This window comes from Setaria italica, chromosome VI (genome assembly GCF_000263155.2).
Source record: "Setaria italica strain Yugu1 chromosome VI, Setaria_italica_v2.0, whole genome shotgun sequence".
Classification (NCBI taxonomy): domain Eukaryota; kingdom Viridiplantae; phylum Streptophyta; class Magnoliopsida; order Poales; family Poaceae; genus Setaria; species Setaria italica.
Window position 1 is genome coordinate 35,251,932 of NC_028455.1, and position 23,944 is coordinate 35,275,875.

Genomic DNA, 23,944 nt, shown 5'->3' on the forward strand with positions numbered 1-23,944 from the left:
CAGTTTTCTGACTCGTCGTGTAGTCTCGCCCTTAGCTTTGGATGCTCGTCTCTCTCCAACGGAATTAAACAGCTAAGAGTTGATACAACTTTGAAAGGGATGGTCCTCAAAGTACTCCGTCCGTTTCATATTATAAGTTGTTTTGATTTTTCTAAGTATATAGTTTTCACTATGCACTTGATAAATGTTACATCTAGTATATAATAAAAGTTATATATCTAAAAAGATCAAACCAACTTACAATTTACATTTTGAAATGAAGATAGTAACAAACTAGTGTCGACTAGCAGGTTTTATGGTGCCCCAAGCAACAGGAAACCGAGGCAGCTGATGATTGATTGGAGTAGAGCCAAGGAAAAACCAATGGCAACTGTTGCCACCGCTGCGCCATTCATCTTGTACTGTAATAGTGGTAGCAGCATTTGGGCCACGTTTTTCCAAACTGGATTGGAGTACTAGACACAAGACCTTTTTCTCCAAAAAGTTTGCCTATCATTCAAGAAGAGGAGCAAGCAGTTCTTACATAACGATATTACAAGACATAATTGAATAAACTCCTCGTACCACTGAAGAAAAGAACTGAAACACACAAGTCTTCAAACATCATCTCCTCCTTAATTTCTTGCACCACCTGCACTGGCTCACATTGTCGGTCTTCAAACACCCTCTTCGGTTTCTTTCCTTCCACAGGTTCCATGCTACATACATGAGCAAGGCTGACTTCAGATGTTGTTCTTCCTGTCGTCCAAGCCGCACCATGTGACCGTCCAATCTTTGGTCACAGAGGCAGCACATCCCATCGCCACTTCATGTCTTCATCCTCTCTGCAACCAAGGAGCAAGGCATTGCTACTGCCATTCAGACCTTCAGTAGTGACCCATTCACTGACATGCTATGCTACTGCCCAAGTTCAGTTCAGACGTGCAAACGCCCAGAACACCCAGGTAGCAGATTCACAGCAGCCAGATACAGGGCAGAGGTGCCAACCCATTGCCCCCTTTGATGGATGGTTGGAGAGGCCATTACCAGCGACCACAACTGCAGGATTAGCTGTTGGCTGTTGCTTCCTGACCTCCCATGACGCGCCAGCCACCAACCTGAAACTCTGCAATGATACAATCATCCATCCAATAACAGGATCACCTGTACATACCAATAGATCACACAGACAGCACAAATATCACCAATAAGCAGCAGATTCATTCAAATTAACCACAGCATCGTTTTGCTTTACCATAACACAACTAGGATACGACTGACTGACCGACTAGCTTGACACCATTTAAAGCCCAAACCGGTAGGCAGTTTGGGGACCTAAGAGACTACGAAATGGCGACTAGGACTAGGAGTGACCAGACGACCTGCAACTGCTTGCAGGAAGATGGATCACCCGACAACAACAACACTAAGACGATGGCGACGGACTAAGGAAACAGAAAGGTGTCAGCTCATAATCTGCTGCAGCTGAGGAACGCATCCGGCATGTTCTGAAGCTTGAGCGGTGTAGGCGTCATCCCAAAATGCAGCTCCGTTCCCCAACTCGGGTTCACTTGAACCCCTGGATGTGCTTCTCCAGCTGCATCAGAAAACAAAATGTCAGTTCTATACATGATTTCAATTAATCATCACAGGGTATCAACATGTAATAGCCAAGAAGGCCATAATAAAGTACTTGTCATCTGTGCAGACTCTAGATAACAAGAAGCCAAAAAGATATCAACAGAAGCAAAACATGAGATCCATTCAGGCTAAGGAGCAACCAAGTTGGGACCTAGTAACTCTTTGGGACTATATCATGGATTTATCCCAACATTAAACTAAGATTCAGATATGAAAATGTATCAGTCAAATAAATTGTAATACCTGAAGCATAGTCTGAAACTTGCCGCGCAGATCATAGAATTCAGTTCTTACCAAGTCCAAAGTCTTCAGGCATCTGGCAAGGAATATACTTCATCGGTAATTTATGAAAGAACATAGCTGGTAACAATGCACATAAATGCTCGTTGCAATGAAATTTCTTTTCACAGTAATAAACATGGGCCTCCAAAATTTCAAGTAATGTGAACAATAAGCTATTCAAGAGGGAGCTTTACTGCTCACCACGGACATACCTCCCTACCAAATAAATACTTGGATCAGGGGTACCAGATCTACAAAGAGCTGTTTATACCATAGGCAGTTATGTGAAGCAATCAAGCAAATGATTCCACCACAATCATCAACACACACAAGTAGTAATTGTCAAAATAAGAACTTTGTTTCAGAATATTGCAGGATGAAAGTCAAATGGATTGGCAGATTGGACAATCAACTAATGCAAGATTAATTTACTGGTTAGTTCTCCAAAATTAAAAGCAGATGGGAGAACTTATTACTACAATAGCACAGACCTGAATGCTACAGTATTTAGGGCATAGTTTAAGCCAGCCAGACTATTCCATTTCAAATGGAGACAAGAACAAGTAAAGTAGCTATTAGCTGCAAAAACTGAACAAGAGCAATTGCTATCCTAACTCAACAATCTGAGCTGAAAATGAATGCCACAACAATTTAAGCGTACTGGAAAAGCACTCAGACCTGTATAAGAAGCCAATTGTTTTATTTTGAATGTACAAAAGTATGGCTGTCAAATTGCTACAATGAACTAAAAATTGAGCTGGTGCACTTATAACCCTAACCCAGAAATCTGAGAAGACTCAGCCAATTTCTACTGCCTATTAAGACTGAGCTAATTCAGTGCAAAAGTGATGACACAGTTTCAGCCACATAAAAATATACTACCGGCAACATCAATAATAGTGCTAACAAGTGACATTAATATATGCATACTTAAGTGTCAATAAAATAGTGGCAAAAAAATAGCAGTACATGCATATGATACTAGGTACTAACCCATCCCTGCTCTTGAGCTGGCAGACCTCCCTAAACTGAACACATGTATTTTTCACCTTCTGGGCGCCGACACTGAAATGGCAGAAAAACAAATCAAGGACCCACAAAATTGATTCAATAAAAGAACAAAAAATGACACACAACTCTCCTGCATTGTTCGAGAAAAAAAAGAACAAAAAATAAAATACCAAATTATCGCTCTTTGTATTCAGATCTGCAAGTTAATCAAATACATATTCTACACTGTGATCATCTATATCCAAGTTAACAAGCAAACCAAGTACAAGCCTCATAAAATTTGATAATTTTAGCAAACCAGATTCAATACTGAAACTTCCGAATTCTACAAACAGAGCTGAAATCACAATAAATTACTTTGTGAACCTTAATCCTATCTTCTAATTTTTTTCATGACACACTGTGATGCTATTGGAGCTATTCGATTAGTGAGCTGAATGGAGCATGTTTGTCAGATCTACCTCATGGAACACTATAACGACAAAATAAATGACAACCCTTCCCTAAACGGTTGCAAAACACAACTTAAAATAGAAAAAGTGACTAGTGCACACGATGGACAAAATTTGTCGGATCCACATCACGGAACACGACATTTATGAAATCAATGGCAACCGTTCCCAAACGGAATGTGGAAACTGATCCTTGAGTGATCCGATCAGTACGGAGAATAAATTGTGTATGCCAAATCAGTAACCTCACGACAAAAAATTAAATTCCCCCATTTTAAGGGCACCACATATGCGTTTCCCGTGCTAAATTTGCAGCACAACAAATAATTTCCTACAAGCACTACACATGCATTTCAGGAACAGGGTATGAACAAAGCATCACCGGATCTATGCCATGGAACGCTACAACAACAAAATAGGTGACAACCCCTTCCATAAACGGATACTAAACACAGCTTAAAATAGGAAATGTGAAGCTTTCCTCTTTGAGGCATGGCTAGTGCACACGATGGACGACATATGTCGGATCCACATCACGGAACATGACATTTATGAAATCAACAGCAACAGATCCCAAACTGATCTTTGAGTGGTCCGATCAGTACGGAGAATTAATTGTGTATGCCAGATCAATCACCTCACAACACAAATTTAAATTCCCCCATACCCGTTTCCCGTGCTAAAATTGCAGCACAACAAATAACTTCCTACAAGCACTACACATGCATTTCAGGAACAGGGTATGAACAAAGCATCACCTAGCACTGCTACCCTTGAGCTGATGCACAAACGCGTCGACCCTGTCAAAATCCACAGTGGGCTTCTCCCTGCACAGGCACAGAAACACGAAATTACACGAATCAGAGTCAATCCAGGTTCCCCCAAGGCAACGATCCGATCACAGATATGAAAAGGCAAGTGAGGAACCAAACCAAACTTACAGCAGCTTGGCGAGCTCGCCGATGATGCGCTCGCCGTCCTGGCAGAAGAGTGTGACCACCTCGGAGACGAAGTCCGGGGCGCTGGGGTCCTGGAGCATCTGCAGCTGCTGGAACTGCTCGTCCAGCAAACCCTAGCACCAAAGCAAAGCACAATCTCGTCAGCCACCGCCGGAATTCCGCACAAATAGCGCCGAAATACAAAAATTCAGCGGTCATGCGGCAGAGAAAGCCCCTTACCGTGGCGAACATGTTGTTGAGGAGGGCGGTCAGCTGGTTGGCGGCGTCCATGGCTGCTGCTGTCGCGGTGAGCACCGAGCGGGGGAGGGGGAGCTCCGAGCTCGTCGGGAACCGGGGAGCGGGGTGTGTGTGGGGAACTGAAAGGGGAACGCAGCGAGTGAAGGCTGAGGGGTGATTGGGACGGGAGCGGGAGGGCCCCTATTTATAGGGAGGTTATAGGGAGGGAGTCAGTACCCCGCGCTGGAGCTTAGTGGAGGATAAAAACTTCAACTCGACTACTCGAATTTCAGTTTCTCTTAGCTGTAACTGGTTGGTGGGTAAAGTTAAATTCAACAACTGGATCTGTTAACTACAAAAACAAGATTGCTTTCAAAATACCAGTTTTTCATCACTACTGTCGAATACTTGGCTGGTGCCAGTCTCGTTCTAGCCGTTGAATCTCAAGCCGACACCAAATTATAAGTTGTTACCAACCATATTTTACAAGGATCATAATGAAATCTACCGCCAACTAAACTGTTAAATGGCAAGCATTAAAAATTGCCTTATTTGTCAGAGAAAACTACAATTGTTAAATTAATATAATTCAACAACCACCTAAACATTTAGTATAAAAAATACTATAATTTAACAACCACCTAGAAGTTTAGTATAGAAATTAGTATAATTCAACAACCATCTAAATTTTAGTATAGCTACTTTGCTAATAGCTAGCAGATATTGATTCTTAGAGGCAGACATTCATTTGTATTCGATTATTCTTTTCTCGTCCTATTAATGTACTAGTTTAAAAAATGTAGAAATAGTGAAAATGGAGTACATAAGTATACCTATTATTCAATCAATCACAAATGTAAAAAATAAAAAATAAGACAATGGCGACAATATAAAAAATAAAGCAAGAACTATTTTGCTAAACATCATTCCGACAATACCTGAGCAACCTTCTAAAGGAAATACAATGCACCCATATTTAACGAATGTATCGATGTAATAATGGCGAATGTATATCGCATCTCTAAACCGTTACCTATATAAGACAAACTATGAAGTACTGAAATGTGGTAACGCACGATGTGGATGAATATTCCGTACGTAAAAGGAAGTACAACATATGATACAATATGACAGAACTCTAGTGATGATTATCATTGGCTGTTTACATCTGCATTTAACGGATGTGTTGATGTAATAATGTCGAATAGATGTTGCATCCCCAATCCGTTACCTATACACGACAAACCTTGGATTATCGAAATGTTGTAACCCACGACATGATGAATATTCCCTATGTTAGATTATATTCATTTCAAAAGAACCTTAGCAATGATTACCATTGGTTATTTACATCAGTATATAATGGATGTATCGATGTAATAATGGCGAATGGATGTTGCACCTCGAAGCCGTTACCTATATATGACAAACTATGAATTATTGTGACGTGTCCAAGTCTTTACCTATATACGACAAACTATGGGTTATTGAAATGTGGTAACCAACGGTGTGGATGAACATTCTGTCCGTTAAGGAACTAAAACATATACGGTACTAATTAGTTACATATGCATTTTGATAAAACTCTAGCGACGGTTACCATTGGTTGTTAGCCCCACTCCAACAACATCATAACAATCTAGCTCAATAAAAGATGACACTACTATAATATTCAACATCACAATGATTTGTCTCAAGAAAAGATAATACTACTCCAATAGGTTAATCAAATAACGCAGACATTATTGTATGGCACTACCATCTATAAATGGCATGCCGCCCATTCCCGACCAACACACGAAGTAGGGATGTGTTGTTGTGAAGACACAGGTTCTAAATACCTTGCTTTGGCTAACGAGCATTCACGCGTGGATGTGAACATGCTGGATGTGCCATGATAGTCATACTAAGCTAAGGACTTTGCGTGGTTGTAGAGCATCTCATAGTTGTGAGCTCACTGCAACTCTTTAGACTGAAAACCCTATACCTATCAAGGTTCTTGTCTCGTGCTCATCACATACATACATGCATACAAATATCATTTTCTTCATTCATGAAAATATAGAAAGTCCTTGAACATGTTGTCATCTCATACATCTGGATGACGTATTAATGTATAAATGTTCTCAGAGGGAGGAGATGTTTCTTTGGGAAATATTTGTTTCTCAAGGAAGCATTTGGTTGTAGGAGGTTATTAACCAGGACAAAACCTAAATTCCATGCATTTCCTTAATTCCCTCTATATATATACTTGTGAGTAGTATTTAGCTCAAAAAATGTATATGGATTTTCAAGAACTTTCATGAAATCCAATAAAATTTGAAACTACTCAAAGCAATGTCCTTTCCCTTCCCCAAGACATTTCACTTTGTATAAAAACTTCTCAAGCTCCATGGATAGCAAATCGAGGCCAACCACAAATAGAAAAGCCAAAACCAACAAAAACCAAGGGTTCATTTGCAAGAATTTAAAATAACCCGTAAACCAAATTAACCTCCAAGTTGATCAAAACCACAAATATGTCAATCAAAATGACCATGTTGCCCTAGTTTCTAACTAATTATATTTTTTTATTTTTTAGTGGGTAAAATTAAATTCCACAATTACATTTTGTTAACTACAAACAAGATTGCTTTCAAGATCCTTCAAAAACTTGGTTAGTGCTAGCTCGTTCTAGCCATTAGATCACGAGCTAGCACCAATGGAGGTTCTAGCCGTTGATCATGAGCTGTCACCAACCAAATTCCAGATGGGTCCCATCGAACCTGGCACCAACCAACCACCAACAAAACTCTTAAATGGTAAGAATTGAAAACTGCTTTGTTTGTAAAGGATAAATACATCAGTTGGAATTAATATGATTTACAACCACCTAAAAATTTAGTATAGCTACCTTGTTAATAGCTAGCAAATATTGATTCTTCAAGGTAGGCATTAGCTAGCAAATATTAATGTGGTACCCAAGGCTATAGCTCATGGAGGATGAAAACTTGAACTCGACTACTGGAATTTCGATTTCTCTTAGCTGCAACTGGTTAGTGGGTAAAGTTAAGTTCAATAACTAGATTTGTTAACTACAAACCAAGATTGCTTTCAAGGTACCAGCTTTTCAGCACTATCCTTCAAAAACTTGGTTGGTGTCAATCTCGTTCTAGCCGTTGGATCTTGAGTTGGTACCAACCGAGGTTCTAACAGTTGATTATGAGCTGTCACCACCAACCAAATTCTTAAATGGTAAGAATTAAAAACTACTTTATTTGTAAGAGATAAATACGGCAATTGAAATTAATATAATTCAACAATCACCTAAAAATTAGTATAGAAATTAGTATATTTCAACAACCACCTAAAACTTTTGTATAGAAATTAGTATAATTCAACAACCACCTAAATTTTTAGTGTAGCTACCTCGTTAATAACTAGAATATATATATTCTTCGAGAGAGGCATTCATTTGTATTCGATTATCCTTTTCCCATACGATTAATGTACCATTTTAAAACATGTTGAAATAATTGATATGAAATATGAGGTACATAAGTATAACTCTTTTTCAATCCAACACATTTTTTTGGAATAGCTATGTATAAGCATACCAATAATATAAAAAAAATAAGGCAAGAACTAGTAATTTTATTTAAAATTAACCCAACTTAGTTTTCTATATTGTGAATTATTCAAAATATTTATTGCTAAACACCATTTTGACAATATCTAGACAACCTTCTCGAGGAAATACAATGCACTCGTATTTAACGAATGTGTCGATGTAATAATGGTGCCCGAATGTCGCATCTCTAAGCCGTTACCTATATGAGACAAACTATGAATTATTGAAATGTGGTAACTCACGGTGTGGATGAATATTCCATACATAAAGGAACTACAACATATGACACAAGATGACAGAACTCTGGTGAAGATTATCATTGGTTGTTTACATCTGCATTTAACGGATGTGTTGATATAATAATGGCGAACATATGTTGCATCCCCGAGCCGTTACCTATATACGACAAACTTTGGATTATTGAAGTGTTGTAACCCACTACATGAATGAATATTCCATACTTTGCATTATATTCATTTCAAAAGAGCCCTAGTGATGATTACCATTGGTATATAATGGATGTGTCGACGTAATAATGGTGAACGGATGTTGCACCTCGAAGCCGTTACCTATATACGACAAACTATGAATTATTAAAACGTGTCCAAGTCATTACCTATATACAACAAACTCTGAACTATTGAAACGTGGTAACGAACGGCGTGGATGAATATCCTGTGCATAAAGGAACTAAAACATATGATATGGTACTAATTAGTGACATCTGCATTTTCATATATCTGGATAACGTATTAATGTATAAATGTTCTCGGAGGGAGGAGATGTTCTTTGGGAAATATTTTTTATCTAGAAGGAAGCATTTGGTTGTAGGAGGTTAGCAAGGACAAAACCTAAATTCCATGTATTTCCTGAATTCCCTCTATATATCTATTTGTGACTATTATTGAATTACGATTTTATACTTCTATACATGCTTGAACATTTTATTAAACTTGATTCAACAATATATTAAATCTAAAATTTTAGATAAACTAATTCAACATTTTATATGAAAATATTGAAGCAGTATGTCAAAAATATTGGACATGTATATTTAAAGGGTTGAAGTAGTACATTCCAAGTATTAATTTTTTTTGTAAGTGAAAAGGAAAAGTAAATTATACACATATGAGATCTTGTTGCATTTACTCTAAACAGCACGGTGATCCAAACGGGAACTGAAAACAGGCACACGGGAATTATACACAATGTATTTTAAGTTTGAGATCCAAAATTTCGTGGTACATGCCGTGTGACATGTAAAAAAAAAAGGTTGGCTAAAAGACTTTAGGCTGTGCCATGTAGCACAACAAACTTTTGTGTTTCCGCAAAGAAAATACATTTTATTGTTCTACAACTATTTTCACGAAGGAGCAGTGTCCTGTACCAAAATTTTCTCATGATCAATCACCCACCCACCACCTTCCAATTAAGTTGTGTGATAGCTTATCACAGTCATCTGTCTACTATAGTACTAATCTCAAACAGTGTGTAACCTAGAATCTTGTGTAAAGTGAAAGACAGCATGCATTCCTGGCATCCCGTACCTGATAACATTACGCTGATAAGGTTGGCCCAAAACCAGCCCGCGTTGGATGCACAATCATCATCGGTAAGTTGAGACTCGCTTCCTCACGGCGTTGCCTCTTGTCTGCACAACAAGCAGCTAGCAATCGTTGGTTTGATTCCTGAACACCGGCTCGTGCTGATGCTCCTAGAGCTGCCAACATCATTGTTGGAAGCAATCCTGAGCTGCTGTTGTTTCACTTCATCTCAAGACTAATGACTGCAGTATGCACTATGCAGATCCTAGCCAAAAACCTAGGAGGACGAGGGAATGAAAGTGACAGTAGTAGTTTCAGTCTGTCAGACTTCCGACAAAGAATCACTCCATCTTGTCAGAATCGACCGGACCAAAGCTATGCCTTCGATTTAGGGATCTGGTTGCTTTCAGTCAGGAGTGGCCATGATTCCCCATGTCGGAACCTTCAGCAACTTTCACACAAGGAAAAGCCCATTGGAAAGATGGCGATAAGAATAAGATATTCACCAAAACACAACCCGATCGATAGACTATGCACATAGATGCTACAAATCACATCTATATTATTCGGGTCATAACACGGTGGTTCTACTCTCGACATCACAATCACACTAACAGAACTATTTGAACTACTATGAAGCATCAAAGCGATCTGAAAAGTCCAAAGTAGAATTGCCAAGAAATAAGCTCAAATTGGCACGCTTCTTTGTTAACATCTGTCGAATTGCTTCAGACTTTGGCAGCGAACTCGAGCCCCTCCTGCTTGAGCGCCTCGACGTCAGCCACCGCCGGCTGGGCCCTGGCGACCCTGGCGATGGCCTGGTTCTCCTCGGCTGACCCACCCTCGAGGAACACGCCGACGACCTTGCCGTCCTTGACCCAGTAGCTCCCGAACTTGGGCTTGGCCGAGGCCGGGTCGTTGTCGCCGAACAGCACGTCGTCGCCGACGTTGTCGCCGTAGAACTGCCACGCCACGTCGAACGACCGGGAGTAGAAGTAGGGCAGGTAGTCGTACTCGGGCACCGACTCGCCGGACTCCTTCGCCTTGATCGCCCGGACGGCCTGCTCGGCGGACTTCCGGGCGTGGTCGACATGCTCCACTCGACGCTGCTCGTTGTAGAGCTTCAGGGGGAAGGTGGCCACGTCGCCAATGGCGTATACTCCGGGAACGCTTGTCTCGAAGAATGCATCGGTCTGAGGTCACAGAAGGCACAAGAGATCAGCACAGGAGCTCACTGTAAGAACAAAAATCTGCTATAGTATGGCTTCTAATGAATAAAGGCAAACGAGCAGTGAACTGACCTTGAGTCCACCTTTCTCGTCGGCAACTTGGCCTTTGAAGAGAGCCGTCAATGGCCTGCCGCCAACGCCAACAATAACGATGTCAGCTTCCAGTACTCTTCCATCCTTCAACTTCACTGCAGTGACCTGTCATTGACTCGGATGAACGTTAGTCTTCAGAGCGAACAATATGGAGCTGGATTTGCAGAGTGTTCAGTACTCACATCTCCATTGGCATCAGCATCGAAACCAACAGCAACTGTACCCTTCACAATCTTGATTCCTTTGTTAGCATAGTAGCCCTCATAGAAATGAGCAATGCCAGAGGTGAAGAGACGGGGCACTACAACAGATCAGATGCAGGATGTAAAGAAAAGGTCAATGCTTGCTTCAGATTTCAGAAAAATACAACATGCCTGATAAGCTCCCAGGTTAACGAGACTTACTGCACCAGGGTTCAGGGTACACCATAGTGACATCAAAGTTGTTGATTTTCAAGGCTGCACTAAGCTCAAGCCCTATGTAACCACCTCCAACAATCACAGCCTTTCCATCCTTCTTTGCTTGCATAGCAGCCACCAATTTCTCAGCATCGGCAATATCCCTTAGATACAATATGTTGTTGGATTCTGCTCCTTGAACACCAAAGTCTGTGAGCTTTATGACCTGCACGCGCGAACAGAATAAATGTCATGAGTAATAGGATAAAGCAAAGGATAACAAGTTGCCACTAAGAATTAAATAAAAGGAGATGCCTTGTATGTAAGGAGAAGAACTGCGACTGAGGACTCACCGAGGAGCCAGTAGCAATGAGCAAGATCTCATATGTGAAGGTTGCCCCAGCTGCACTGGTCAGAGTCTTCGAGGCAAGGTCAACCTTCACAATCTCAGTGCTCAGGATCAGCTCAATGCCTGAAAATAACATAATCGGTGCATGCTCAGAACTGTGAAAAAGTAATTCCACATTTTTCTTCAAGCTGTCAAATAGATTCCAGAGGCCAGACATGGAGTATTATTCTTGCTGCCAGTTCAGTATTCAGTTCAGTATCCAGTATTGTCCATGTGAATTGTGAAAGAATGAATAACAAGTTCTGTTCCAATAACAGACTGCAAGTACGGCGACATTGGTCAGATGAGAAAGCTCACCTTTCTCTGAGTACCATTCAGGAAGCAGCCTCTCTCCACCGCTCCCCACACACGTGTGGAACCCAGGCAGTCTTGCGGCATCTGTTGACAGGACAAGCATCCGTTGATCAGTAGCGAATCATATGTGCAAAGGATCATCAGAAAACACAGTGAGGAGATACACGTCTCTGCATCTGCATTCAGGACTTACTCTGAGGGAAGAGGTATCCCTTGCTGAGTGCAGGGCGCTCATACGGTGCCACCTGAAAGATGAAAGCGTAAGCGATCGGGTTAGGCAGGGGCATCAGGGCAAAAGCATTTCGGTAATCAGCTGCACACAGATAGGCATAGCCATTAGCACAGCAGCATTTCGGTTAAGGAGCAGGCCAGCAGGGTGTTCAATTGGTCTGAAATTCCTCCGACTTTTGCCAGCAAACAGTAGAAAAGTTTTTGCTGAGGATGGTGATGGGTTGAAGAAACATCGTACGAAATTTCAGAGTCCAATTTGGTCTCTTTTGTAGAGAAAAGAAACGGAAACGATAGCGAGATTCCTTGCAGGGGTCGTCTTCGTTCCAAATACCGAGCACGCCAGGCCAGGTTCCCCCCGTTTAGCAATCTGTCCAGCGGCGGAGACGCCCTAAAATCCCATGAAAACTCGAGGAGACGTGAACTAAACCGAAGAATCGCCATACAAAGTTTCAGGCTCTAATTGTATCTCAGGGATGGAGGAATTTCCTAATTTCGCGTCCTAATTTGATCGGTCCCAAATTTGATTGGTTGCAGGTCGATCAAATTCGGGATAGGGATGCAGGTAGCAGTAGCACGCACCGGTTCCTTGGAGATGATGGCGAGCTCGCCGGGGTTGACCCCCTGCTTGGCGAACTCCCTGGCCGCGTACCCCGCCGCGACGCCGCCGCCGAGGACGACGTACTTGAAGTGCCTCGCCTCCGCCGCCATGTCAATACGTCAACGATCGCGATCCCGCCGGACGGAGACGGAGACGGAGGCAGGGCGACGGATGGATGGTGGAGTTCTTGCTGGGCTCGCGTCGAGAGGGAGCTGAGGAGGAAGAGGAGACAAAGGAGACGGAAACTGCGCGTGTTCGCTCACTTTTTATACAGCATCGCGGCCTCCCCGTTCGTTGGCATTTGCTCTCTGCTTCCCGGAAAACGCTTCCATTACCCTTCCGCCGCGGGCGGACGTTTCCCACGAATCCTGGTGCCACGTGGAGCGCCTCCGGCCGTCCACGAGCAGCACCCCTACCTAACCTTCCTCCATGCTGCCGGCGGCTTTGGCCTGTCGACTGGATGGAATGGTCGCGTCAGCATTTTGACTCCACCCCACCCGCTCACACTGACCTTGCGCTTGCACACGTCACAGCTGACGCCGGCCATGCTTGCACTTTGTCAGCAGCTGGTGTTGACCACTTGAGAGGTACTGTGTTTGATCAGTTAGAAAACCTTGATGTTTCCTTTGATCTTGTGGAGTATTTTTTTACTTGTGGCCTCCAAAATCTCCTCCCGCACGAGTGCCAATGATATCGTAGCACCAACTGTTCTAAGTTTGTGTAAAGCAATTGCATTGCAATGTTAAATTTCAACCCATCAAGAAACTTTTGCACAAAGAACACTTCACCAATTTTCTTGTTATGCACTAACACCCTATGCTTAGCTTTCTCAAACCTACCAGCATACTCTAAAACATCATCTGTTTATTTAATGGACAACAGGTCTCTCATGTAATTGTGATAGAGTTCCTTTCCAAACTTTTGCTCTACTGCCACACACAACTCTAGCCAACTACCAATTGCATGTTGGGTTTCATATGTTTGCAGCCAGAGTTCAGCATTAGCAGTGAAATTGATAGTAGCGAAAAGAACCCAAACATGCACTGAAATATTGTACATACTGAAGTATTTCTCACACTTTTCTCTCCACACTTTTGGGTGATCTCCATTGAATTTAGGAAAATCAATTTTAGGCAATTTGTACTCTCTATATTCATGGTTATGAGCAAACATGTCCTGTCTTCTAGTATTGGTCTCAGGAATATCAGTAACCAAACTGGAGATTTTGGGATCCTGATGCTCACCCTTGACCAAGGTGGAATGTGTGGTCAAAGACCCCACATCGACACCCTGGTGATGAAAGTCGATGCGGTGGCCGCTGGCACACCCCTCTTCCTCGCGCAACGGGGCTTGTGGCCGAGCAGCAGAGGTGGCTGCCTCTAAAGCCTTCATGCGTGCTGTAAGATCTTCTATTTCTTTGCTCAATCCGGCAGAAAACTTGTCAGCGTTGTCGCTCCATATGTTGAGGGAGTTCATCGTGGAAGTGAGCTTCAATTGGCTTGACTATAGGGCCTTCACTTCGAAGATCAGCAGGTCGAGTTTCTCCTTTGCCGTCGTCATCCTGAAGGTCAGCGTAGGTGTTCGTGCCTTCTTCCCGTGTTGTCGATGTTGCGGTAGCGGTGGAGGCGGCGGCGGTGGCGGTGGTGTTAGGAATCTAAATGTTGGGATGGTGGCGGCAGCGGTGGTGGTGGTGTTGAGGATCTAGATGCTGGGATGGTGGCGGTGGCAGTGGTGGTAGTTGTGGATTGATTTGGTGGTGAATTGGGTGGATATGTGTCTGGAGGAGGTGCTAGGGTCGATCTCCGATGAGGACAAGGTCACCACATGTAGGGTTATAGGATCCGAAACGAATTGGAAGAAAATTTTTCTCTAATTCGCCTCCAATCACATACCCCTCCGGTAGGACTCAGGTCATGCAATCAGAATCGAGCTCTGATACCAGGTGTCACGGATCTGGGTAAAGGGAAGATGGTGGCTGACGTCACGCACGGTGGTGAGGTCGGCGGCGCCACCTCAAGCAGGTTTCAGAGGAAGGAGAAGGGAAAGTATTTTAGGTTTCTTGTTCGTTGTTGTCCTTCGCTCCTAGAGTCGGCGTACATAACATCACGGCTCATAGGCCGGCAGCGATATAAGGCAGAAGTCCCGTTCTGACGCGCAGGCCACTAACTATTATACGGCCTCAGGTCCATATTATAGTAGCTCATGACACTAAACCAATTCTTCTCCCTTAGCTTACTACCGCAGTGATGCACAGATGCTGCTGCAACAACGATCACTTCCAATCATCAAAAGGTTGGAGATTAACCGGTGAAGAAAACATACAGTTAGAAATGCACAAACCCATGGGGTCGAGAACAATCTAGAACTTTCCATTGTTTGAATTCGAACTGCACAAGCTAAGCTACCAACGACGAGGAGTAAGTGCCACGAATTGCTTACGGGTACACGCCACAAAGGATGGGAACGCGAACGACCCAGATGCGATGCCTCCGCCAACCGCCCTAGTCCAGGTTCGCGGCATGATACATGCATGATGACACACAGGCCCCATAAACAAGCCGGCCAGCACCCTGCTGACAGAGACGACCCAAAGTCCAAAGATTCCTCCTCGCCTATCTGTTTACATTACATCTGCTGATGAGTTGCATGCTGACGGACAAAGACCAGGTCAGCATCCAAGACTAGCTGGTCAATGTATACGAAGAAGAAAGGCCAGGCTTGGCTCGCCCACGGCTGTCGCCTGTCAGTACCACGGATAGGTGCGGCTCGTCGTCAAACAGGAGTCGCCCACCCGGCAACTCTTCATGGGTACTAAACTCCAAGCGCCACCGAACAATGGTTCAAAATAGCCGAAGACAACGAAGCGCGGTCTATTTGATTTGCTATGTCAGACACAGATGACTAAAAAGATAACTTATACAGTGAAAAATGATGATTAAGTATATATTATTCTTTGTAGCTATTTGGTGCTCAATTGAGAGAATGCATGATATTAAATTACGTCACATAGAGTCTTTTAAAAAAATATAAATAAAATATATATTAATATCAATAGGTACTCGAAGATATAATATATAATACAGTAAAGTTACAATACCATTACAATGTAGGTCTAATTTTGGTTTTGTCCATAACGCTGCACATGAGCTCAACTAAATCCTTCTTCAGTTGTTTATATTGTACTATTAACATGTATAAATAAGTTTAATAAAATAGCCAAACAAGTGCTATATTTTTACTGTTGTTATTTGTGTGGCACCGTGGTTATCCTATAGCTAAGTGTGCTTGAGATTACAGGATAACTTTATATGTGCTAACCATTTCTTACATTTAGTTTAATGCCCTAATCAAACTTTAGTGCAGCCTGACATCCTTATCATTTCTTTTACCATCTTATTTCCCAGCGTGATGACCAAAAGCTGGGTCCACAGGCCAGCCCCTTAACCCATCTCCCTCCCCTAAACCCACGCACGCACGGCACAACTCTCCTTCTCCTTCCTCTGCTACCTACAGATCATGGCGCCTCCTAATCCGCCACCAAGGATGGAGGATCTCGCCACCAGCCACCTCGCTCCTAGTCTCCCACTCCTACGAGGTGTTTGAATAGAGGTGCTAAACTCAGGTCACATCGAATGTTCGGATGCTAATTAGGAGGACTAAATATGAGCTAATTATAAAATTAATTGCACAGATGGAGTCTAATTCGCGAGATGAATTTATTAAGGCAATTAATCCATCATTAACAAATGGTTATTGTAGCACCACATTATCAAATCATGTACTAATTAGGTTTAATAGATTCATCTCGCGAATTAGACTTCATCTGTACAATTAGTTTTGTAATTAGATTATGTTTAATACTTTTAATTAGTATCAAACATCCGATGTGATAGGTGTTAAAATTTACATCTGATGTGATAGGTGTTAAAATTTAGTAAGGCACCCTTAGCGTCCTTGCTACCCTCGCTCTATCCACGAAGTTCCCCCTCCGATTTGACCCCTGATGTTTCCTATTTTAACGACCTAGCTTCTGTGCTCCTCCGCCCTTCAGCCATGATCCACACGGCCGCACCCATGCTTCTGTGCTCCTCCTGCCGTAGACGAACGAGGCGACGGCAAGCTTCCCTTTCTATCTGTTGTACGTGTTAAAAGTTCATCTGGCTGGCAAAAGGATAAAAAAGAAGGCATCGCAAAGTCTGACTCGAGTAAACAATAAGATTACGTGCCCAGACCCACACGGCCGCACCCATGCTTTCGCGCGTCGGCGTTGTACTCCACAGATGTCTCTCTCGTACCGTTAAACTGGTATACATCACATTTTGTATAGGATCCGTCAAAAAAAGAGACCCCCGGATAGCAACTCTCCTGGCAGGAAAAGAAACGCAAATTAAAAAAAAAAAGAACAGGTCTACTCAAACAGGGCTGACTAAAAGTTTTCATACCAAAATTTTCTTTAGTAATAGTACAACGATAGAGACGTTCCAGCAACTCTGAAACGTACATGATCATACACTGGACACATCATACAATTGCCACAAATTAAACAGCTAGCTCCACGGTTTTTTTTTTCCATTTCACCCTGCAAGATTAATTCCATGTTACAAAGGTATAAACCCTCTGCCCCATGATTCAGGACTCAAAGCTAACTGAAGTTCTCGGACAACACCAGAGATATCATCAATCCTGAAAACTGCATGGTTCATAGTTCCCAATAAGACCAAGTCTTTAGCCGTGCTCATTTCACCAAAGCATACAGAAGTTCTTGTAAAACGCGAGCACCTTCTCTTCAGCGGGTCACCAAAGTCCAACAAAGGAACTAAGGAGGTAGTTCAGGCACAATGTCCCAACCCTGCACCGGGCGCAAGAATTAGTTAGACAATGACAACAAGGACGGCCTATAAAATACACTGAAAAGCCCATGGTCATAACCCAAAGGAAAGAAGCAAAAACAAAGACATATCCAACTAAAAAGAACCAACGAATGTATCAGGGTCCAACAGACCAGCCTTGTTCATAAGTATAAGCTCAACCACCAATTTTCTGTAGAATTATTACAGGACAGGACAAGAGACACTGACCTACTGACCCGGCAGAAGCTTATGTCTTGGGAACTGTAACATTTAAGATCTTTACATCTTGATATGGTTTGTCATTCTTGTCAGTCTTCACCTTCTCAATTTGCTTCAATCACAAACCATAAAGTTAGGACGAAAAAACAACAGAAATGAAGAGAGATAATTCAGCCACTAAAATGAAGTTGCAAAAGTTAACAATACCTGGACTACATCCATCCCTTTCACAACTCTACCAAACACTGTGTGCTTGTTATCTAGCCATGGAGTGGCCACAGTGGTGATAAAGAATTGGGAACCATTGGTATTAGGTCCCGCATTGGCCATGGAAAGTGTAAAAGGCCTGTCATGCCTCAAGCTGCATGAAAAATGCCAGAGATGTCACTACACTAGAAGGAATATGAGGTGCCTCACATGTCATGTGACCTCACTTAAAAAACAACGACTAGTGTTATACTGTTATCCTTATCCTTATAAGCACACCAGAAACTAACACCACTCAAAAATATTAGTTAACGAATGTTGCATTCCGCTGTCAAACATTCCACTAATATTTTTTTTCAGCCATAGAGGTTGGCCACATGAAAATGGTAAACAGAACATGATGAAATATATCTTGTTGCATCTATCTAAAACAAAATAATGCAATAAAATATGGGGACAATGTTGGAGAAACTAGAAAGCAAAGAATATATGTGTTCTGGACAAATAGAGGGTGGAAAAAAAGAGAGGAAATTTCGTGGCTAAAGAACTTATAGAGCCCCTAATTGACTACACAGTATATTAAGCTGCAGAGCAAATACTCCAACTTGCACGTCTATGGGAAAATCGACACAGAACTAAAATACCTTTTGTGAAATTCATCTTCGAATTCACTGCCCCAGATAGATTGCCCGCCAGTGCCGTCCCCCAAAGGATCCCCAGTCTGAATCATGAATCCTTTGATTACACGATGAAATATAAGATTGTCATAATATCCATTCCGGCAATGGGTAGTGAAGTTCTCCACAGTTTTTGGACACTCTTCTGGATATAGTCTCAAGTGAATGTCACCCATAGAAGTATGCATCACCTGAGATATGGCGTAAGGCACCATGGGTTAACAAATCAAACAAGGAAATCAAGTCCCTCACAGGTCACAAGAAAAGTAATTTTGAGAAAACAATTCAGATACCAAAGTTCCATCGAGCGAAGGAGTAACATACCAAATTATCGGGCAATGATGTCGTGGCAGTTTTTCCTAAATCTGATACAGCCAAAAGCTCTTCTGGTGGTGGTTTTTCATTGAACACATCTCTACCCTTAGTTGCATCTTCAGGCTCCTCAGGTTCCCTACGACTGGTACAATAAAAGAATACAAAGGCAGCACCATGTTACGCAAAAACAACAGATTGAACAAATTTTTGAAGAGGAATTCACCATGCAAAACCATAAAACCAGCCAATGAAAAACCCTCCAGAGATGATTGAATGGCATACCTAAAGAGATATATCCGATGCTTTTTGAAAGCGCAGCATAACAGCGTGGGGTCTGATAAGGGTTCCTTAGTATCATTGACATTGGCTGCTACTGAAGGAATTTTTCTAACCTTCTTGTTGCCTTTGTCACCTTGGTATAGAGCAATTTTCAGAAACCTCTCATTGTTCTCTACCTTACCCAGGATGCGTGAAACTTTATTTGTGTGCAAATTTACAATCTGGACAACATGTATGACAATGTTAATAGATATTACAGAAAAGATGGCAGAAAAAAAATTAATAACATTATGATCCATATACGCATTCAGCAAAAAGTACAGAATGACCTATTGTCCATTTATGCAATCAGTAACTCAAACAGGGGAAATATGGAAGAGCCCCAGCTTGCCAAAAGGAACCAAGACACTAAATGACTTATTTTCTGTTTGCCTGACCTCAGTGCCATGATCTCTTAGTAAAACCATGGAGTTTAAGTATCACTCGGCTCATATAAGATGTAAACCCATAAGAACAAGGAAATCCTTAACATCTTACAGCATCAAAGAATCTCCAACAGAAATACCGATCTTAAAAAATGTAAAAGAACACAAATAATATTGAAGTATACAAACCATATAAAGGAAAACACGGGAAAGAAAGGAAGTATGGCATACCTTTATGCCCAAAAGGGTAGCATAAATAAGAAAGTTGCTGCTCTCATCAAAGACAGCATTAGGTTGTGGAACATTTTCTGTTTTCTCTATTTCCTTCTCCACAGCCATTCGTCGCCCAAAATCAATAGCGTCAAGGTGATACAATGGGACATCACTTCTTTGAAGATCTTGTGCCACCTATGACAATATTCAGTTGAAAGTAAGAATACAATATGATAACATTTGCTCTGCAAATATTTGCCAGGAGGAAGCTTCTTACCTCTAGGGACTCATCATATACACGTCTTAGTTTTCCAGTTTTGAACCAAAATACCCGGATCCTACGATCAGGGGATGTGACAGCAAATTGACTGCCATCGTTGCTCACCTGAACAGCACCAGATCATTTAGCAGAGTTACTCAATGCACGGTCTGAAGGATAATATTGTCCATCAGACCATAATTTCCTTAAAGCATCAAATTTGACAACACACTATGCACTGTTTATTGTATCTAATGATTTACGGTAATGCCATTTCTTCAGCTAATTATATATAGTTCAGTACGATGTACCAAGTTTACAAATTCAGATAGCTGTGTCGTCTAACTGTGGTGTCACTAAAAGAAAAAGGGAAAGCATGCTGCATAGCAATACAATTTTTGCGGGAATAACCTTATTCTGCTCCAAGGCATTCAACACCAATCATTGACGCCCAATATTATGCCTAGTCTAAGAATGAAGAAACAAGATATTAAAACCATACTAGAAATAAAGAAAGTACCTCGATGGCAGAAACACTTGTCTTGCATTTTGCAATTTCAAATAGATTTGTATCTGATTTCACACGAAACCTCACTCTGCAGAAAACAAGCAGATATACCAATTATTTTTAAGTCCAAGTTAGATCCAACCCAAAAACATCTAGGTAGCTTATTATATCACACAACGAATTGATTTGAACAGGATTAAAGCTGACACATTAATTTTGGTATTTCTTCCTCTCTTTTTTTTGAACAACACTGATCTAAGCTTTATACATCATGAAGTTCTTCCTGCGCATCAAGCAAGGAAGCCTGGGTTGGAATCGATCCACACAACCCAGGTGAGACCCAGGTTGGTATCACACGGCTATTTCTTCAGCAGTTGCATCTAAACATTAATGAGATTTCACTGTGATGAACAATATTTACATGGTTCCAATTATGAAGTTTTCCTCGGTAGTGAAACATGGAAACATATGCTCAAGCTCGTATCGGTTCTTCAGGAGAACTATGTATGATGGACTACATGAAGTTGAAAATAACTGTGAATAAGCAACAGCATACTCTTGTTCTGGGAACTCGAGGGTAGATGGAGACCAGTAGTCCAAAAGTCCTTTGGCATCAGCAGATATCACAACATTATGGACATGGTTATATTTCATTACTTTGACAGGGCAACCATGAATCTGCAGATAACGAAGAAGCTCATACAGTTAGTGTCCTCCTGTCAATCAACAGAAATTATGCAAACAAAAAAGGAAGGCAAGAACAGAATACCTCTTTGGAGATGATTGGGTCGTTTGAACCAGAATGGGTATCATATATGTGAACAAAAGGCGTATTTCGGTCACTAACGGCAAGTTTTGGTTTGACATCCCCCTCTCGATGAACCCACTCAACAGCCCCAGGAACAAATGGGAGACGCATCATGAACATCATGTCATAGTTTACAACATCGTATATCTTCACAGACCTATCGCTGGATATCGTGCAGCAAAGCAATCCATCAAGGCTCACCTGCATTACTGAATCACGCTATAATTTGCAGTTGTTCATACTACCACTAGCACAGGTAGGAGCAAAGACTAAGTGTAGCAACTAGCAATCCAAATAATACTTTATGCGTCATATGATAAGTAACATGAATGAAACAACTCTGAATCGAGAAAATGAACATAAGAATGTGCGCACTCACAGCTAAGCCTTCGATGGGACTGAGATGAGACCGAAAATGCTTAGCGAATTCAATCCCAGCAGGTTTCTTCTTCCAAAACTTGAGGTGCCCTAAAACAAAAGAAAAGCATAGATTAAGCTCCAATCTATGAGACAGAAGCAAAAACTGTTCCAGATAAGCTCAATAAAATGTCTTTCCCCATAGATCTAATAAATCTAAGCAATTAAATAGTGCTGTTCACTGACTCTAGCAGTGGCACTCCACAGAAACTAAGCTCTAAATTCGAATCCACAGCAATCACACTATAGAATAGCTCTCCACTTGCACATATCATTCAGACAATTTCAACAATAGCATAGGTGGCAACGAGCTAATTGAACTAGTACCAGAAAATACTATAACACAGGAACTAAGATATGATACTCAGATACTGAGACGAGAGTGCAAGAGAGATCACCATCTGCGCTCCCAGTGATAAAGAAGTCAGCAGGAGAGACAGCGACGTGGGTGACGACGTCCCGGTGCATATAGCTCTTCTCGTACCTGCAAAACCCAGCAATATATATCGTCAGGAACCACGGGTCCGAAACCCTGAACCCAAACGGCGAGGGAAGGAGGGAAAAACGCACATGGCGGCGGAGGGGAGGGCGTCGAGGAAGGCCTGCTCGAACTGGAGCGGGCGCTTCTGGCGTTGCTTCGCGGGCGCCGGGCCCGGGCCTATCATCTCCTCCTCCTCCCCCAGCCCGACGCTGGGGGTGGTGGCCGCGCCATTGCCGAGATCCCGCTTGCTCTCGTGCGTGCCACCGTCGTCGAGCGTCGTTGTCGTTATGGTGGAGTGCGCCGTCGTCTCGCTCTCCGACGCCATCGCGGGTCGAGCTCCGCTAGGGTTCTGGGGATTTCGGGGGAGGGACTGCGCGAGCTTGACGAACGTGGAGGAGCGATTCGTGATGGGTGGGGAAGATGCGGGGGCTTCCTGGCAAGACGGCTGCGCCCGCCGCCTCCGCGCCTCGATCTCGGCCGCCTCTTCGCGATCCGGCGGTCACCGTGGCTCCCCAGATTTGGATCGCGGAGAATAATCGCGATCCAAATTTGGGAGGGGTGTTGCTGGAAGGGAGTTCGTACGCAAAACAACAGCGGGCTGTTCGCTGAAGAGGCGGCATTTTGTGGTGGAAAAGCCCATTGGGCCCAACCACCACTCTTAGAGAGAGAAGATCCCAAAAAAACAAAAATGTAAGCATCCAACCCTAAAACGAGAAATCTTTAACCACATGAGGCTTGGTTGGCTCCCACGTGATAAAATTTAGCACATATCATATTGGATGTTAGATACTAATTAGGAGTATTAAATATAAGCTGATTACAAAACTAATTGCACAGATGGAGTCTAATTCGCGAGACGAATCTATTATGCCTAGTTAGTCCATGACTTGACAATGTGGTGCTACAGTAACTAGTTAGTTAGTCTCGCGAATTAGCCTAGGAGTTCTGCAATTAGTTTTATAATTAGCTCATGTCTAGTCCTCCTAATTAGCATCCGAACATCCGACGTGACACGGCTAAAGTTTAGCACCTGTATCCAAATACTCACTAACTCTCAAAACCGTTCATATTTGGCCATCGGACGGTTTTGGTAGGTAGATTTGCTGACGTGAACGCCACATAGCGGTAGGGCACACTTGTCAACCCTCTTCTCTCCCTGTTAGCAGCTCCGGAGCTGGCAGTGGCCACCTCGAGTTCCTAGAGCGCTCTACGCTACCTTCCCCGCGCTGAACTCCCCCACCGCGCCTACCCCTGCCCGCCGCCAGCCTCCCGCGCTTGCCCCGACCCCGCGGCGCCCTCCCTGCACTGCCTTCCCCTCCCCAGCGCCTCCTCTGTCCGCC

At 42.6% G+C, this 23,944-nt stretch overlaps 3 protein-coding genes across 3 annotated transcripts; all 3 read right to left on the bottom strand.

Annotated features, from left to right (window-relative positions):
• Positions 1-1,178: 1,178 nt before the first annotated feature.
• On the bottom strand, positions 1,179-4,714 carry LOC101773981 (histidine-containing phosphotransfer protein 1). The gene is made up of 6 exons (XM_004974135.3): positions 4,544-4,714; positions 4,307-4,437; positions 4,124-4,192; positions 2,896-2,967; positions 1,864-1,936; positions 1,179-1,576 (listed from the first exon to the last, which is right to left on the bottom strand). The coding sequence occupies exons 1-6, from the start codon at positions 4,592-4,594 to the stop codon at positions 1,547-1,549; spliced, it is 426 nt and encodes a 141-aa protein (XP_004974192.1). The 5' UTR covers positions 4,595-4,714; the 3' UTR covers positions 1,179-1,546.
• Positions 4,715-10,167: 5,453 nt separating this feature from the next.
• On the bottom strand, positions 10,168-13,222 carry LOC101773570 (monodehydroascorbate reductase). The gene is made up of 8 exons (XM_004974134.4): positions 12,928-13,222; positions 12,311-12,362; positions 12,121-12,201; positions 11,768-11,886; positions 11,421-11,640; positions 11,199-11,317; positions 10,996-11,121; positions 10,168-10,887 (listed from the first exon to the last, which is right to left on the bottom strand). The coding sequence occupies exons 1-8, from the start codon at positions 13,054-13,056 to the stop codon at positions 10,423-10,425; spliced, it is 1,311 nt and encodes a 436-aa protein (XP_004974191.1). The 5' UTR covers positions 13,057-13,222; the 3' UTR covers positions 10,168-10,422.
• A 4,133-nt stretch (positions 13,223-17,355) lies between these two features.
• LOC101773159 (peptidyl-prolyl cis-trans isomerase CYP71) lies at positions 17,356-23,025 on the bottom strand. Its single transcript, XM_004974133.4, has 14 exons — positions 22,694-23,025; positions 22,522-22,607; positions 22,086-22,174; positions 21,668-21,907; positions 21,455-21,576; positions 20,911-20,986; positions 20,409-20,516; positions 20,150-20,326; positions 19,497-19,714; positions 19,224-19,356; positions 18,867-19,090; positions 18,223-18,376; positions 18,025-18,127; positions 17,356-17,795 (listed from the first exon to the last, which is right to left on the bottom strand). Exons 1-13 carry the CDS (start codon positions 22,927-22,929, stop codon positions 18,044-18,046), a joined length of 1,947 nt encoding a protein of 648 aa, XP_004974190.1. The 5' UTR covers positions 22,930-23,025; the 3' UTR covers positions 17,356-17,795; positions 18,025-18,043.
• Positions 23,026-23,944: the final 919 nt, after the last annotated feature.